General features: G+C 37.8%; 1 protein-coding gene across 1 annotated transcript in view; it reads left to right on the forward strand.

Annotated features, from left to right (window-relative positions):
* The first annotated feature begins 1043 nt into the window (after positions 1–1043).
* Positions 1044–16765, forward strand: part of LOC5667794 (GATA zinc finger domain-containing protein 14) — a 19980-nt gene continuing 4258 nt past the window's right edge. The window contains exons 1-3 of the mRNA XM_061656669.1: positions 1044–2115; positions 10327–10501; positions 14947–16661. Coding sequence (XP_061512653.1) covers positions 10467–10501; positions 14947–16661 — 1750 coding nt within the window. The 5' untranslated portion in view covers positions 1044–2115; positions 10327–10466. The remainder of the gene's footprint in view (positions 2116–10326; positions 10502–14946; positions 16662–16765) is intronic.

A 16765-nucleotide genomic window follows, 5' to 3' on the forward strand; every position in this document is an offset into this window, starting at 1 on the left:
TTAAACTATTGTTTATAGTCAAAGCTCTTACTTGCCTGAGCGATAATCAAAATTATTTTATGCTCAATGTTTACTGATCGTGATCCTAATTTTACAGTACCGAAAAACGCACCGAGAACACAAATGACGGGATTATAACCCGTTATGAGAGGTATTAGTTTTTATATTTATATTTGATTGTTATGCGAAAAACTCGTAATGAAGTGTTCCACTGTACATCTCTTGAATATTTGGATTTTATTTGGAATTTTGCTAACAATTCTGTTGTTATACTTATTGCGAAAAAATGCGATGATGTCATAATCAGTGACGGTCCATTTGGGACTTGAAACCATGACGGGCATGTTGTCAAGTCGTACGAGTTGACGACTGTCCACGAGACCGGCTTTTTTTATTATTAAACTTAAGGGCGGTGGCAACGCTCATCGGATGCGATTTTATCGGACGAGACTTGTATGAGATTTGACAGATAACGTCGGACGACGAAATCGCACGTCCGACGTTATCTGTCAAATCCCATATAAATCTCGTCCGATAAAATCGCATCCGATGAGCGTTGCCACGGGCCTAATACAGGCGGTCTCCGAGATACACGGTACCTCTTATACGCGGTTTTCTAATTTTGACAGTTCTTTTAGCAAATCGTACTGATGTGACACATCCATTGCCAAATTCCAAGTAATTTCCGCTTTGATCGAATGTTAAAAACCATTACAAAAGGTTTACAACTGTTATGTTCAGTTCGAATAATATCAAAAAATTGATTGTGTGGCTTAAATCACCATCTAATTGCAAAATTATACAAAAATTAGTGATATTTTGGCTGGAAATTACGATATTCGACTTACGCGGAAATTCAAGATACGCGGTATTTTGCGGCCGGTTTCAGTCCCGATTAAACGTGTATCTCGGGGACCGCCTGTATCTCCGAATTCGCATATGTCGAGAACCGCGTAACTCGGGAACAGACTGTACACAATTTGTACCGTGGCCGTCTAGCACTCAACTTGGGCATGTGAGCGATCCTGTCAAAAAATCAGTCGGAATTGTTCGTGCATTGTTCGTCCGTGCTGCACGGATAATCAGAATTGAACACATTTGTAATAAAAAGTTTGGCACGTTCGGACGTAGATGTTGCGATATTAAATAGAATTTTTCTCATTTGTGCCGGTTTCGCGTGTTGCTAGTTAAAATATCTTTGAACTCTATGTAACGAGTACACATAAAAATAAAAATCCATAATTTATCGCATAAGGAGTTAATCGAAAAGGCGTAGTTTTATTGCATTACAATCGTAGCTCGAAGTGTGATAAGAGCCATAAGGTGCGTGCCAAATTTGTAGTGAAAAAACCGTCAGTGCTTTTATTGCGATTTTCCAATATTTGCTACCATTGAATGTTACGTTATGCATACGTCATACATGTTGGCACAAGAACAAAAGAGGAATATTGTTGTTGAAGAAGACACCAACTAGATCGATATCTGCTGCAATACTTGTCGTTCCTGGCACTCCACCCTACTGCGAAATTATATCCCGTGCCCTTACCGTCATTCCATCCTTACTGATGATGTTGGCTGATGTGTGGTGTAAGCAATTCTAAAATTGTGATTGAGGGTGTGATGAAAACCTTATTATATTTTGATAGTGTGAAAGCGTTTTAGCTACTATGAAGCGCAGCAATCTTTTGCTCATCGCCTTGTGAAGCGAATCGTGAATCGTGTGGCGAATGTGGTATAGCGTTTGCATTGTGCGTGCACAAGTGAATTCACTGTGAATAACATTCTCGTAGGGTATCCAGTTAATGTGGTGCGGTAGTGCTGTATATTTCCCTCTGTTTTGAGTTCTGACATTTAAAAGGTTGACAAATCCTGTCATACCTATCGCATTCCCTGTTACCTCGAAGAAGTAATTTACAACTAAATATTGTATAGAGCTAACTGTTACACAGCTATAATTACGACCAAATCGGTGGTTTCTCATCCACTCAAAATAACCCGCTCTAATTCCAGTGACGTAGCGCTTATCATTGAAAACAGGAGGTTTTCTCTTGTAAACAACTAGGGGTAAACGGGGCAAAATGGATACCCTATATCTAAGCATTATTTCACAGCAAGGTAAAATTCTAAGGCCTAAAATTTAAAAGAGTGTTCTATGAACACCATGTATAAAACTTACCCGTACTTAAAAAATAACCAAGAAAAAACAAAATAAGATTTAGTAGAATATTGATGTAATTTTTACCAAATGGGCAGATGTTTTTGGCATATGAGGCTATGATGTTGTATTTTTCCAAACAATAATGCTGACAGGCACAACTTCAAAAGATTTGTCGATTGAAACGTGTTAACAGTGTTTTAATTTTAATAACATATTTTTGGGAAAAAATTAAGAACTTTTAATGAATAACAAAATAAAAGATAGGAAGAGAATACATTTCACGAAACGTGCGGAAAAGCTTTAACCGTTACCTAAGCGCTGTTGTTGTGGCCCATATTGCCTCAGTGTTTTAACGTTTCACGTTTTGCTTGCATAGGGTAACTGTACCAGTTTTCGGTAGATTAGTGCAACAATTCTCAAAACCTACTCATACATTTACTTTTTTTATAATTCTTAATGTAAGTGATGTAATTTTGGTTGATAAACTATCGTACTACGTCATGCTATTTTTGATATGCCGTTTTGAAGGCATTTTTTTTTAATTTTCGTGAAAATACAAACATTGATTTGCTGTTATTTTCGGCGCTTTGCTCCTATGTTCGGCATGCTGTGTTCCGATTTTGGACAACGCGAATACAGGTCAGAACATGCTTTATTCAATAGAAATAGGTCTGAACAGAAAAAAATGTCTAAAACAGTTTTACACTCTAACTTCTAGTTTTTTATGTGAGTTCAAGGTGCCTATATTTAGTAAAGGTGGTCTCTCTCCAAGGTGGATTAATTATATCAGGTGGTGGATAAGGGCCTTTGGGGGGTCGCCATAGTTGAGGGACTTTACGTCATTTTAAAACCGTTAACCATTGGTTTCCGCACACAAAGCTTAGTAAATAGAATAGATTTCTTTGTTATTATTGTCCATGCGGCTCGTAGATAATGAGGAATTAATGTGAAAATTGAAAAAAATAATTATTTCTCATTTTTTAATCATCAAAAATGTCGAAAACACAATGAATTATAGAATAAATTCACGGAATAACACAAAATAACACACTTTAATCTGTGTTTTAATGTTCAATAAGAACTTGTTGAGTCCAAAATATATTTTTAAACAATATTTAATCGAAAAAATGGGGTATATAAATTATTTGAACAAATTTAATAAATGTAAACAAAGTTTGAATCCTGGGGACCTTACGTCAAGTGACGAATTGTCAAAATGCACTAGAGTCCACCACCTGATATTTTTAAATCGACCTTGGTCTCTCTCTAAGCTCTGATTTGCAAGGAGATTGGCAGATATGGAGTTGGGGTTACTAAGGACTTTGCTATTAATGAAATTTCGTTAAGCATCTTTCATCAAGTTAGATTTTAATAATTATTATAAAATTATTATTCTTATTCGAATGTATCGTTTGTTTTGTTAAATATGTAACAAAACATAAAAATGAGCGATTCTCGCTGGATCGAGAACCCGCACTCAAAAAACGGTGTGTCAAAATGATGTACATTCCACCACCTGGTCTCTTATAACATCCTTGGAACGGACCAACCTGTACTAATTTATGGACCTTGTGTGAGTTACAAACAAAGCAGTCATTGAAGAAAAGTGACAGTTTGGCTGTTACCGTATCAATAAACGATGCGCAATCTCAGATTGCGCATATATTTATCTATCAAACGGATCGGTTTGATATATTTATACGTCAAAAAAAAAAATTATATATTTCGGACATATAATCTTGAAAATTCATGCGCAATCTTGGCGCAATCTGAAATTGTATGGAAATGACGTTTATAGCTCAGGGTTGGCTACGCGAAATGGCATATGTTTGTGATGTTTGATAAAACGAATATATGCGCAATCTGAGATTGCGCATCGTTTATTAATACGGTTATAGACGAAGTCTATATAATACAGAGGTCGATGCATAGCTCGATTTTGGTCCACCATTTTGAAAGCTTATTTTTGACAGTTAGACATAAAAGCGTTCACAAACGATTCCAAACAATCAAACACTTTTCAGGGCTAATTGTGCGTTTTGTGCTCAAAACTTAGTGTAACTATTCATTTCTTTCTCATGAACGTGGCATGGAGTAGTTTTTTCAGCAATTCATCACTTAAAAAAGACCACAATCAGAAATATGGCCTCTTAGCTTTGACCCTCTTGAGCTGCACATGATTTCGTCGTAATTTCGGACACTGATCTTGTTGTAATTGATAATTTCACTATAATTCTATCTTTTCTTGATATTCGTCAACTTTAATTCATACACCTTGGGATAAGCCCACCTGTATATTATACTCAATTAGATAGCTGCTCGAAAACTGCTATACAATGCAAACAGCTGACAGGCTGAAATTTCAGCCTACGAATTTCAAACGGAAAGGGGGAATTTCAGAACCCCTTTATCAGTTCTTTGAGCAAATTGTACTGATTTGACACATCAATTGTAAATTGCCAAATAATTTCCGTTTTGATCGAATGTTAAAAACTATTTCAAAAGGTTCAGTCAGAATCATATCAAATAATTCATAAAGTGACTAAAACCGCCTCCTACTTGCAAAATTACTCGAAAATTAGTGATATTTTGGCTGGAAATCACGAGATTCGACTTACGCGGAAATTCGAGTACGCGATATTTTGCGGCCGTTTTCGGTCCCCATTAACAGTGTATCTCGGGGACCGCGACTATTTTTGGCAGTATAGCATATTTGGCAGCTTAGCTTTTTCGTGCACAGCACTGTGCCGTACTAACGCTAATATTCTCCAGTCGTAGTCCGTGCTAACACACTAACACGAAGCTAACACGAAGCGAACACGAACCGAAGGATAAAGAATATCTCGACATACGCATTGTAATGTTCTGATCAAGTTTTAAAGGAATGTTCAGCCAATTGTAAGGTTATTGTTATAAGTTCCGTCAGTAGCCCACAGCATTGAACTGTCAAAAATTAACATTTTTGGTGTAGTCATTATCCGATATACGCTATCGTACGGGACCAAGTACAATAGCGTATCTCGAGTTTTCACGTATAGCGGATTCCTATGGAAAAATAGTTTACACTACCGAGGGTTCGAGGGTTGAAAAATATCGCCACAGAGTTTTGCATTAAAGTTTTTTGTTGTAAAACATGTATCTTTTGCACAAATTTAATGCAAAATGGTTTAGGAACAATAAGGAAATCCAAAAAGAGCATAAAATATTTCAAAGAATCAAAATAATTGCAAAAAACACATAGAGCTGTCAAATTTAGAGGAGTCGCTTACTGCGAATTCGCGTATATCGAGTATCGCGTACTGCGGGTAATTGCTGTACTAGCTGTTTTCGGCACCAATTAAAGAAAAAAATAACTTGTTCATCGTGATTTTAAAATCTCAAACACAACTGTGAGGGTATAAAATCTTTCATAAAAACCACACTTTCATTGGCTTTCCGTTCTGGTTCTCATAATCACAAAACCTGCCAAACTATTGACAGACAGCAAATCAGCCAAAAAATTTCTGCTCCTCACTTTTTATTTGAAATTTTGGAAAATACGCAGGAAAATGATGTGAATTGTTGAAATGATATTGATGATATAATAAAAAAATCCGCTTTTTATTGAATTTGTGCATAATTTCACGTTTTTGGCTACCCTTTTAGTTAGTTAAAACTGGTATAGTTATCCTATGCCTATTTTGCCCTGTGTGTCTAAATAGCATCTCGTGAAACATACACTTTTATTTTACACTTTTTTCGTATGTTTATCTTATTTGCAGTATATGTTGCAATTTTAATCTATAGTAATTGTTCAAAGGAATATTTACTAAATGCTTAACATGCCCATTTTACTCCGCTTTCCCTAGACGTTTTGCACTAGTATCTGCACGAAGCCAACCAATAGCGCCCAATAGCGTTTAAAGAAAACCAAAAACCAATAGCGTATAAAGAAAGAAAACCATATAGAACTGCGATTTTCAACCGGTGGAGAATTCCTAACTGTCGAAGAATTGTTGAAGTACAGTGAACCCTCTCTTATTTGACACCTCTCCAATTTGAAAAACCTCTCTTATTTGAACATTTTGCACATTCCCTTGATTTCCAGTACATTTTTGTTCCTCTAATTTGGAAAACCTCTGAAATCTGTGTTCCTCTTATTTGTGTATGGTGTTGCCATGGTTATTGAATGATGTATGCTCAAATTGGCAATCGTATGCACAGTTTCCTATAGCAACAGTAAAGGCTGCATACTGTCTCTTTCTTGTTTATATGGACCTTTCTATACATGGGCAAAACGATTCTTTTCACCGAACGCGAACGAACTAGTTCACTCACCAAAAAGAACCGAACGCGAACGACGATTCTTTCGTTCTTTGTTTCATGAGGTTTTTATTCACAAAGAACGCTCGTTATCTTTTTCATTTACCCAACATAGACGCATACTGTAGCTAAAGAAGTACTCATTCTGCAGTTGAAACTAATCATTTAAAAACATTAAACACTCGGCTGTCTGGTCAACACAATCCATCGCAAAACCGACCAAAAACTAGCATGTAAAAAACTAATACGAGCAAAAATGTCTCCTGCATATATTGTACCCCATGCCTTATACACACTTAAGGATCCTATTTCAAAAAACTACTTAAATATGGATCAACATGATGAGCGCAATCAATTCAGTTCAGTTCATTCGCGAAAAATGACTAATCCGTTTGAACGGGCTCGATCTATTGAATTGTATAGGTATAATTTCCATGCCAACAGAACACAGATCGAACACAAATGACCCAGTTCGAACGCGTTCGATGAATTCAGTTGTGTAGGTACGATTTACACACCAACAGAACACAGATCGAACACCAGTTCGAACGCGTTCGATGAATTCAATTATGTAGGTACGATTTACACACCAACAGAACACAGATCGAACACCAGTTCGAACGCGTTCGATGAATTCAATTATGTAGGTACGATTTACACACCAACAGAACACAGATCGAACACCAGTTCGAACGCGTTCGATGAATTCAGTTGTGTAGGTACGATTTACACACCAACAGAACACAGATCGAACACCAGTTCGAACGCGTTCGATGAATTCAATTATGTAGGTACGATTTACACACCAACAGAACACAGATCGAACACCAGTTCGAACGCTTTCGATGAATTCAGTCGTATAGATACGATTTCCACACCAACAGCACACGTATCGAACACTGCTGGACAAATTCGACGGCGTTCGAGGAATTGAGTTGTATGGGTATGATTTCAACACCAACAGGGTACATTTTGATCTCTGACGACCCGTTCGCACGGTGCGAGAAAGAGCGAGAAAGCAATATGATTTTGCACGTTTTATTACCACATTTATGTGTGCCGTCGAACACTGAACGGAACGTTCGAATGCGTTCGGTGTAGTCAGTTTCTTCCAAAAGTCCTGGTCGTTCTTTTTGTTAAGAACCTCGTTCGTTCGTGCACTTTACCGAACTGTTCTAACGGTGCGATTCTCGTTCATTTTACACATGCCTAGACCTTTCATTCACTTTCAACCTCTGTAATTTGAAAACCCCTCTTATTCGACAGTCCCGTCGCCTCTCAAATAAGAGAGGGTTCACTGTGCATTGGAAGGACCGATCTGTAGTAATTTATGGACCTTGAGCAACAATCGTTTCGTAAAAACAAGGTTAATACAAACGGTCCCCGAGACACACGGTTAATGGGTACCAAAAACGGCTGTAAAATACCGCGTATTTCGAATTTCCGCGTGGGGTAGGTTTACCACCGACAAACCGACGTGACACTTCGAACAAAATGAGCTTCAAAAGTTGTCTCCTTATTTCAAATGAAAATACGTTAAACACTAGCGCCATCTCTATAATGATTCGCTTACTACACTGACACAGAGAAGAAACTGCTAAACCACTTTTTGTTTTTCTTCGCAAATACCAATGCGTATTGTTTTATGTACTTCTCACATCTTTTGCATTGATTTGGAAACTTATAAAATGATTTTCCTGGGTGTTTTATCCAATAATTCTCACAAAATCTTGCCTCATACTTCCTTCGCAATTTGTATTTAGAAAAGTTGTTTACATCGAAGCAGCAGTGAACAGAGCTTACTTTGACAGAAGTGATCGCCTCACTGGTAAATGACAGTACTTTCGTGTGGGACACTTTTGTAACGCTAGTGTGACGTCGGTTTGTCGGTGGGTTTACCATCGGTTTTTCTAGCACCAATAGTTGTACTATGTGCTCCAAATGTTGTGCTAGCTGTGAACCAATTGTTGTACTTGTTCAGATAATGTGCTAGAATTGATTAAGCTAACAAAATTGATTTTCATCACTAAGGCCCGGATCTATGAAAATGTTGCGGGAACATTTGTTGCCAAAACGTATGGACGAACTGTCAAACTCATGTTGCGGGAACATTAGCCGGCATCGCGAGTAAATGAACACATTTTAACAGTCGTTTAATGCATGGTTTTTTTTGCACTTTTCCCATATACTCAGATTTAAAATCAGCAAACAACATATATTTAACTCAGCTATGCTATAAAAATTCCCGATTATTCAAGAGAGCACATTGCGTACCCAATGTTAAAGAACGTTCGATTCTATATGTATTTTTTTTCTTTCTATCCACAATAAACATCTCTACTACTACTAACAGTCGTTTAAAGTTCATTTTGGTTTAACCGAGTTCATTTGTTGTTCATTCCTGTTAAAATAAACGATCGTCAAAACAGTTAACGACTGCTCGAAATGACATATAGGCAAACACGGGGGAAAAATCGAGCAGTACAATTAAATGACTGTTAATTTGTATCGCATACGCTCTTTGACAGTCGTTTGGTTAACGACGGCATAGGACCAGTCGTTAAAATTAACAAATGAACTCAATGCGTTCGCGAAGCCAAATTCTAGCAATTTTAAATGACTCTGGTTAATTTTTAACGACTGTTAATTTTAAACCATTTCTTTCGCGATGCCAGCTATTATTGTTGCAAGAGAAACAAATCGATTTGTTTCATGTTTATTTGTTACATGAACATTTTTGGACTTGTTTGCACACTAAAACGGATACAAAATAATTTCAACTTAATTTTAAAATGTTTTTATCAATGAATATGTGCACAGTTTTTGAAATGAATTGGAAAATCCAGAAATGTTAACATTGTAAAAATATTGCCGCAAGATGTTCATAGACCCAGATCTAAGATAAATGTTTTTAAGGAATTTACAATTACACAATTTGATAACTAGATGTTGAAAATCAATAAGAAAATCAATAAAGATAAGGTTTAGAATGTCAATTTTGTACGATTTTCCATGCATTTTTTTTAATCTGACAGCAAAACTGGTAGATGAGAATAGCACAACAATTGGTACATAACAGTTTTTCTTGCACCAATTGATGTGCTGGTCGGTCTCATGGTACAGTCGTCAACTCGTACGACTTAGAACATGCACGTCACAGGTTCAAGCCCCGAATGGACCGTGGTGCCATACGTAGGACAGACTCAATCAATGAGGGGGAAATCAATGAGTCACTGAAAGCCAAGCCCACAAGTGGTAGGCAGGCCTTGACCGACAACGGTTGTTGAGCCAAAGAAGAAGAAGAAGAATTGATGTGCTATTTTTCAACTGGATAAAATAATTATGTAACCTTACTAAACGATCAAAAACTTTTTCCCATCAGATATTTCACCTGTCAGAATAGTTAATTTCGCTGTATGTTTCACTCTGTTTGGCCGTACGGTTTCTTTAACTAATAAGGTAATATGATAAGTTTAACGAATACTTTGATATGAAACCGAAAACAGCCAGATTCTTTTATTAATTTTGATTTTGTGTGGTTAGCACAACAATAGGCCATTATCGGTGTATATCGGGGACCGCTGTATATATTATTGTAATGTGCAAATTGAAACAATTGAAGACACAATTGTTCAGCTTGAAGGCTGATCGACAATTCATATATTTCTCTCATCTCAATGTATGTATATATATATATATATATATATATATATATATATATATATAGTACTAAAATTAGGATTTCATTTTTGAAACGAAAAACATTTAGACATTCTGTAGAAACTTTCAAATGACTTTAGCAACAACAGTAAAAACCACAAGGCATACGGCGAACATCTTTTTTAACTTTGTTTTTTTTTCACGAGGTTCGTATAGTATCCAGCGGAACATCGAAGAAACCCCCTTTGGGGTAGGCAAACCGAAACCGAATAGCTGATGAAGATACCAAATTGGAATTGCAGTGTCAAGTAGATTGGAGAGATTATGATGCAATAATGCCTTACAAATGGGAGCCACGAAAAGAGCATGTTTTGGTCGAAGGTAAGTCATTTATTAGTTGCTTTTTCACAGCCTATGTTGTGCTATAAAATATCTGTCAAACACATTTTTTCACTGAGGTAGGGGAAGTCTAGTAGCCTTCGACGAATCTTTTTCCAGTAGGGTAGGTGTACCAATTGCTCCGCTAACACCAATTGTGCTATTCACGAAAAAAAATCAAAATTAAGAAAAGAATCTGGCTATTTTCGGTTTCATATCAAAGTATTCGTATAATTCATCAAATTTATAAACCTGTTTTTTTATTTTATAATCCTAATTAGCTTACAAGTTTCACAATTATTCAAATCAGATAATCACAATCATTATTATCACTGTCAAAAAAATCAACCACTTCGTATCGATGAGCGAAAAACCACCTTACATTAAATTTCAATTTATACGTAAAGTAGAGCAACCTTATCCTGTTAATCCTGTTAAAAATTCGATTATGATTCATTCACATTGAAACTGCACTTTTTTTATTGTTTAGTAAGGCTAGTTTTTTGTGTGGTTTTGTATGGAGTGTTTATATGATTTCAGCCTCCAACTGCCAAACTCCATACAAAAAAACTGACTAGAATCGTGAAGGGCCCCACTGTCTACAATCACACACAAGTAGTGATGAGTCAAGTAGCCACCACGCACACACAGCACAGTAAAATGTGCGAGCACAATTACACATTTTATAAGATTGTGGTGCCAGACTTCGCACAATTTATGTGCTCTGCACAGTTTCTGTGCTCCGCACAGTTTATGTGCTCCGCACAGTTACCGTGCTCCGCAAAGTTTCCGCACAGTTGTTGTGTGCGCACAATTATACCGCGCTCTACACGAGTCGTTCCTGGCTTCGACTTCAACATCTCAACTCAGTGCTACTGGAACGTCTCCGGCTTCTGTCGTGGCCGCAGTGAATTGGGATACAAATATTGTTTTTGCTATGTATTTTTTTATTGTATTGTAACTTATCGTAATTAGGCCATACGGCTCGTTGAAGATAAAAAATAAATAAATAAATAAATAATAATAATAATAATAATAATAATAATAATAATAATAATAATAATAATAATAATAATAATAATAATAATAATAATAATCACCTGGCTGCTGTTTTATCTTTGCCTTTTCTGTTTTATATACAGTAGAACGTCGATTATCCGGGGGCGGATTAACCGGCGGGCGGCTTAACCGTGTGCATAAATGTGACAGCTGTTAAAAGGTACGGCGAACATTTGCAGCGATAGTCAAGTGGGCAACCAGTTTTTTGTGCACCTCTGTTTTGTCTAGTGGTATTTTTGAATTTCATGTTTGTACATGAAAAGTTGCCATACCTATAGTTATTGAATAAAATAATATTCTACTAACGATTAATCGATTAACTCAAAGTGAGTTAATCATAAAACTAATGAATTATTTAATTTTTATATGAATTTGATATTTCTTGGACCATTATCCGTGCAAATCGATTAACCGGCAACCGTCCGGTCCCGAGCTGCCCGGATAATCGACGTTCTACTGTATTTATACACAGGGTGTTCGAGATAAATTTGACAGTTTCTGAGGGAATAGGAAAGGATTTTTTATAAAATTTATGTTAAATATTTAAAAAAAATTTGCTACAAAGTTTAGCTTACCATGTTTGCCGCATTTTTTATTCGAAGTACCCCCCCTCCGCGTCGATGGCCGTCTGCACCCGCTTCCGGAACCGCGCGCAAGCCCGGACAACCATGTCTCTGGGGATGGCCGCAAACACGGCCTTTATTCTGGCCACCAGCTCCGCTTTGGTATTGCAGGACGCCCTGTTGGTGTCCCGCTCAACTGTGCCCCACACAAAGTAATCGATAGGATTAAGGTCAGGGGAGCTGGGTAGTCAAACGTCGGTGCTGGTGTATCGGTCGAAATTGGCAGTGAGCCATTGGCGTGTTTTTTCAATCCGGTAAGCCGCTTTTCGTGCGTTTTTGCTGTTATGAGCTGTCCCCTACGTCGCTTGTACGACGCGTACCGCAGGTCCTCATTTAACGCCACCTTGACGGTGCTCGGGGCCACGCCAACGTCTCGCGCCAGGGCCCGGATGCCGACGCCGGGATCGGCCAGGAACGTGTCGGTCCGCATACAATTCGACCGCCTGCTATGCTGTTTGCGAACAATAACACTATCCACGTTTTCACCACCTCGAGCTGTACGCGTATTGTTTTTACGGTGTTCAGCGAACACATCGCCGCCTTCCGAATTTCGGCATTCGTATGGCCGGCATGAACCATCATAACACACGTTTCGCGCTTGTACAATTCGGACGGGTTCCACCTATTTACGGAGCTAGACATTTTTTACACTTGTTCGCACAATTTTTAGCAATCGAATGACATATCAATCATTTCGATACGTCAACTCAACCCTGAGATATAAACCCAAAGGCCAGGTGTCAAATTTAGCCCACACACCCTGTATGTATATATACAGGCGTCCCCCGAGTTACGACCCCCTCGAGTTACGACGATTCGCAGATACGACGATTTTGATTTTGACAGTGAAAAGTTGTCAGTGAGAAGAAATTGATGTATTTTTTTGACTTTCTGTGCTGAAAACCGTTACAAACACATTTCCAAAGATTCTACAACTAGCCGATCTTTGATATTTATATCGCGTAAACGACTTTCGGTGTAAAATTAATACATTATCAAACATTGTTGCAAATAAAAATCACGTTATCATAGATTTCGCCTCTTCAACTTCGGTTTTAAACTTAACTTTGTGAGATATTCGACATACGACTATTTCGACTTACGCCTTGCTTTGGGCCATTTTTTCGGTCCCAAATACAGTCGTATTTCGGGGGACACCTGTAATCAAAATTGCATGTTTTCGTGAATTGTTTCAAATGGTGAAATATTTCAATTGAACTAGATCAGTTACGGATGGGAATTGGAGAATGAACTCTTAGGATTAGGATGAAAAGCAAATGAACTATGTAATGAAATGACAAGTGAATAAACAGTAGCAAATTGATTGACGCAAAGGACACAACGGTTTATCCATTCTCCTCGGTTTTCGGTAATCCGTATATCACAACCAGCTTTTTTTAGTGATAATTTATCACACATCGGTCCTTCGAACCGGATAGTGATTACGGATTTTCTATTCATTTTGGTCATTTGTGTTTAAACCGGCTCCGGAGCCGTGGGTGCGGAGCCGGTTCCGGAGCCGTCGGAGCGGAGCCGGCTCCGGAGCCGTTGGTGCGGAGCCGGCTCCGAAATTGTCTGGAGCCGGTCGGAGCCGGCTCCGACTTCGGAGCCGTTTTGCCCATCACTACTGCTCAGTACGCAGGAGGAAACGATGATAGCCTCTCAATATGGATTGAAGCAGCAGTCATTGAACTTACCATAGTGAGAGCAGGCCGGATTCATTTGGGCTATAGTTTTCTAAATTTGACAGTTCTTTGAGCAAATTGTACTGATTTGACACATCAATTGTGAATTGTAATATAGTTTCTCTTTTGGACGAATTTTAAAATTCATTAGGTACGTTGAGGCACGGCATATCTTTCTTCGCAAATCTTTCCCCTTCCACCAGAAGGAAGTTAAAAAAAAGATAAACCAAAATGTTTGCGTTCACACACAACGAATCATAGCAGGATGCAATCATCGTCGAAAAAGATTCGCCAAGGGCTCCTAGGCTTCCCCTAAGCGAAAAGTGTGTATAAAAGGGAGAGAGAGAGAGAGAGACGCTTCAGCTTCTGTATGAAGATTTTAAGAATGTTTTGTGTATTCGTCAAGCTGTCAGAAAGCCTGTTTGAGCAAACGTTTTCACACGTCCTGTCAAAAAGTGACGTTCAAATTAGGTTATAAAAGCATGCTATGAGACCAGCTGGTCTACATACACTTTGATTCTAAATTCCATCACCTGATCTCTTTAATGTACCTTGAGATAAAAGAAAATACCACCTTGATTTGCCATTTTTTTCGAGCAGGCACTCGAATCTAATTCTAGCTTTGAGGTTAAAAAAATCCTTATTATTTTAGTTACCTTAAGAATATTTCATAAAAAAATATGTTTAAAACGCCAAATCAAATTTAAAAATCATTACATGTAACGATGCTTTATCAACCAAAATATCACCAGTTTCACGAAAAATAAAAATAAAATGTAAATGTATGAACAGATTTTGTGAAACTAGTCTGCCGAATACTGGTATGGTACTGGTACTGGTATCTTATTGAGAGGCATCTCATTAGTCTTGATCACACAACTTATCCTGCTATAAAATATCTGTTGAACACACTTTTTACGAGGTTTGAATGTTAGTGGATTTTGGAGCTATTGTGCTTTTGTTGTGTGTACTGAAGCAGTTATTGCACATGAGACAATTCATTTTAATTAATCACTACTATTCTAATTTACAACTATCGTAAGTTTAAAAACAAACTGTAATAATTCCTTTTCATTGCTAGCAATTCAGTCCAGGCTACTACATCAGTAGACAACAGCCAAGAAACACAGCAACACTTGAGAGTTTCTTCGGGAAATCAACAGCAGTACAGCAATCGATTGAGAAGATTGCGCTCTGTTAGTCAATCAACTTCTGCAACTAGCTTGAACAATTTAAACAATAATAGCAGTAACAACAACGCAGGGTCTACCTCCTGCATATCTGCCGGTAATAATACAACGAATAGTACTGGCAACTCTATCATCAGCAATATCACCGATAATATTACAAGTACCACCAACAACAATACTATTACCTACAACCACAACAATTGCAGTACGCTGAGACATCAGCGCCATCATCAACATCATCTTCACACGATCCGATCTAGTACTTCTAGTACAAATTCAACAGCAGTCAACACGGGGGGTCTAATATCAAGAGTATTTGATCATAGCAACAGTAGCGGCAGAAGCGATAGCTCTTCTCATTGTACCAACACCACTAGTCCAGCTGCTTCTGTCACCAGCTGTACTACGATATCATTACCTGTCGTCTCTGCAAATCATTCTAGTAGTAGTGTACCTGGATTGGGTAGTATTGCGACTAGAATTGGAAGTAATTCACGACGAGCGTCCCCAAGTGAAAAAAAAAAACATCTCCAAAATAAGAACGATGATAAAATGGATGAAAAAAAGTCACAACAACAGAAACCCCCTGTCAAACAGCATCAACACCCGCGTGATACAACCCCAATTAGTCGGAAAGGGAGAAATCGCAAAGATACAGAAGCAGGGGGAGGAAACAGTACTTCGGCCATCAATGAAACTTCACCAAAGAAACGTAATACAGTCAGATATCACGGGATGATATCAAAGATATCCTCCGTACCTACTGATAAAGAACAAAAAGAAACTACCGAGTCCATTGAAGATTACAAATCTGTTGGCGATATTGAAGATTATGAATTAAGTAGACAAAGCCAGGAAGATGCAATTATCGCAGAACAAGATAATGTTGAAGATCATCCTTCATCTACATCAAACACAGCACATCTTGAGCATAATGAAGAAAAACCCGTGTCCAAAGACGATGGGATACATTCTGTAGTGAATGTAAAAGAAACAAGTCGTTCGAAAGCGCTTACTAACGACTCTGGAATTGATGGTGAACAACAGTTATCCATTCCTCATTTAGATGAAAATGGAATAGTAGAAGATGAAGGGGCTTTTGGTAGTAATCCATACGACAGGAATAATGAAGTTCGCCAGAAAGATACAAGTAATGTTAAATTACTGGAAGATGGCTCACGTGGATCGGACAGTTCACAAAGTCGAACTATTCTTCGCTTTGTACGTAAAAGCCTGGAAAATACGGCTATGTCAGTTTTATATTCGAAAAACTTCATCGAAAATGAAACGATTGAGACAGAATACCCCCGCAATCTGGACGATAATATTGAAATATTGAGCAGAGAAGCAGAAAACTTAGCTTTGCAATTTAAGCCTTCTGAAGAAAAGCTAGTGCAATATGGTCCAATCTTTGATCTTGAAAAGTTTGAGGAACAACGCAAGCAACAAAAAAAGGAAGATGATGAAGATGAAGCGATTGGTATTTCTCCCTGTGGGCGTTTTCTGAAATATGATAAGGAGGTCGGAAGGGGATCATTCAAAACCGTGTATCGTGGGTTGGATACCCAAACTGGTGTTGCCGTTGCATGGTGTGAATTACTGGTGAGTAAAATATTCATCGAGAATAAGCAAACATTGAAAATTAATCCGCCTATTTAATAAATTTTTAGGAAAAGAAAGTAAATCGGGTTGAGCGGGCCCGATTTCGGG

Source organism: Anopheles gambiae, chromosome 3, assembly GCF_943734735.2.
Source record: "Anopheles gambiae chromosome 3, idAnoGambNW_F1_1, whole genome shotgun sequence".
Classification (NCBI taxonomy): Eukaryota; Metazoa; Arthropoda; class Insecta; order Diptera; family Culicidae; genus Anopheles; species Anopheles gambiae.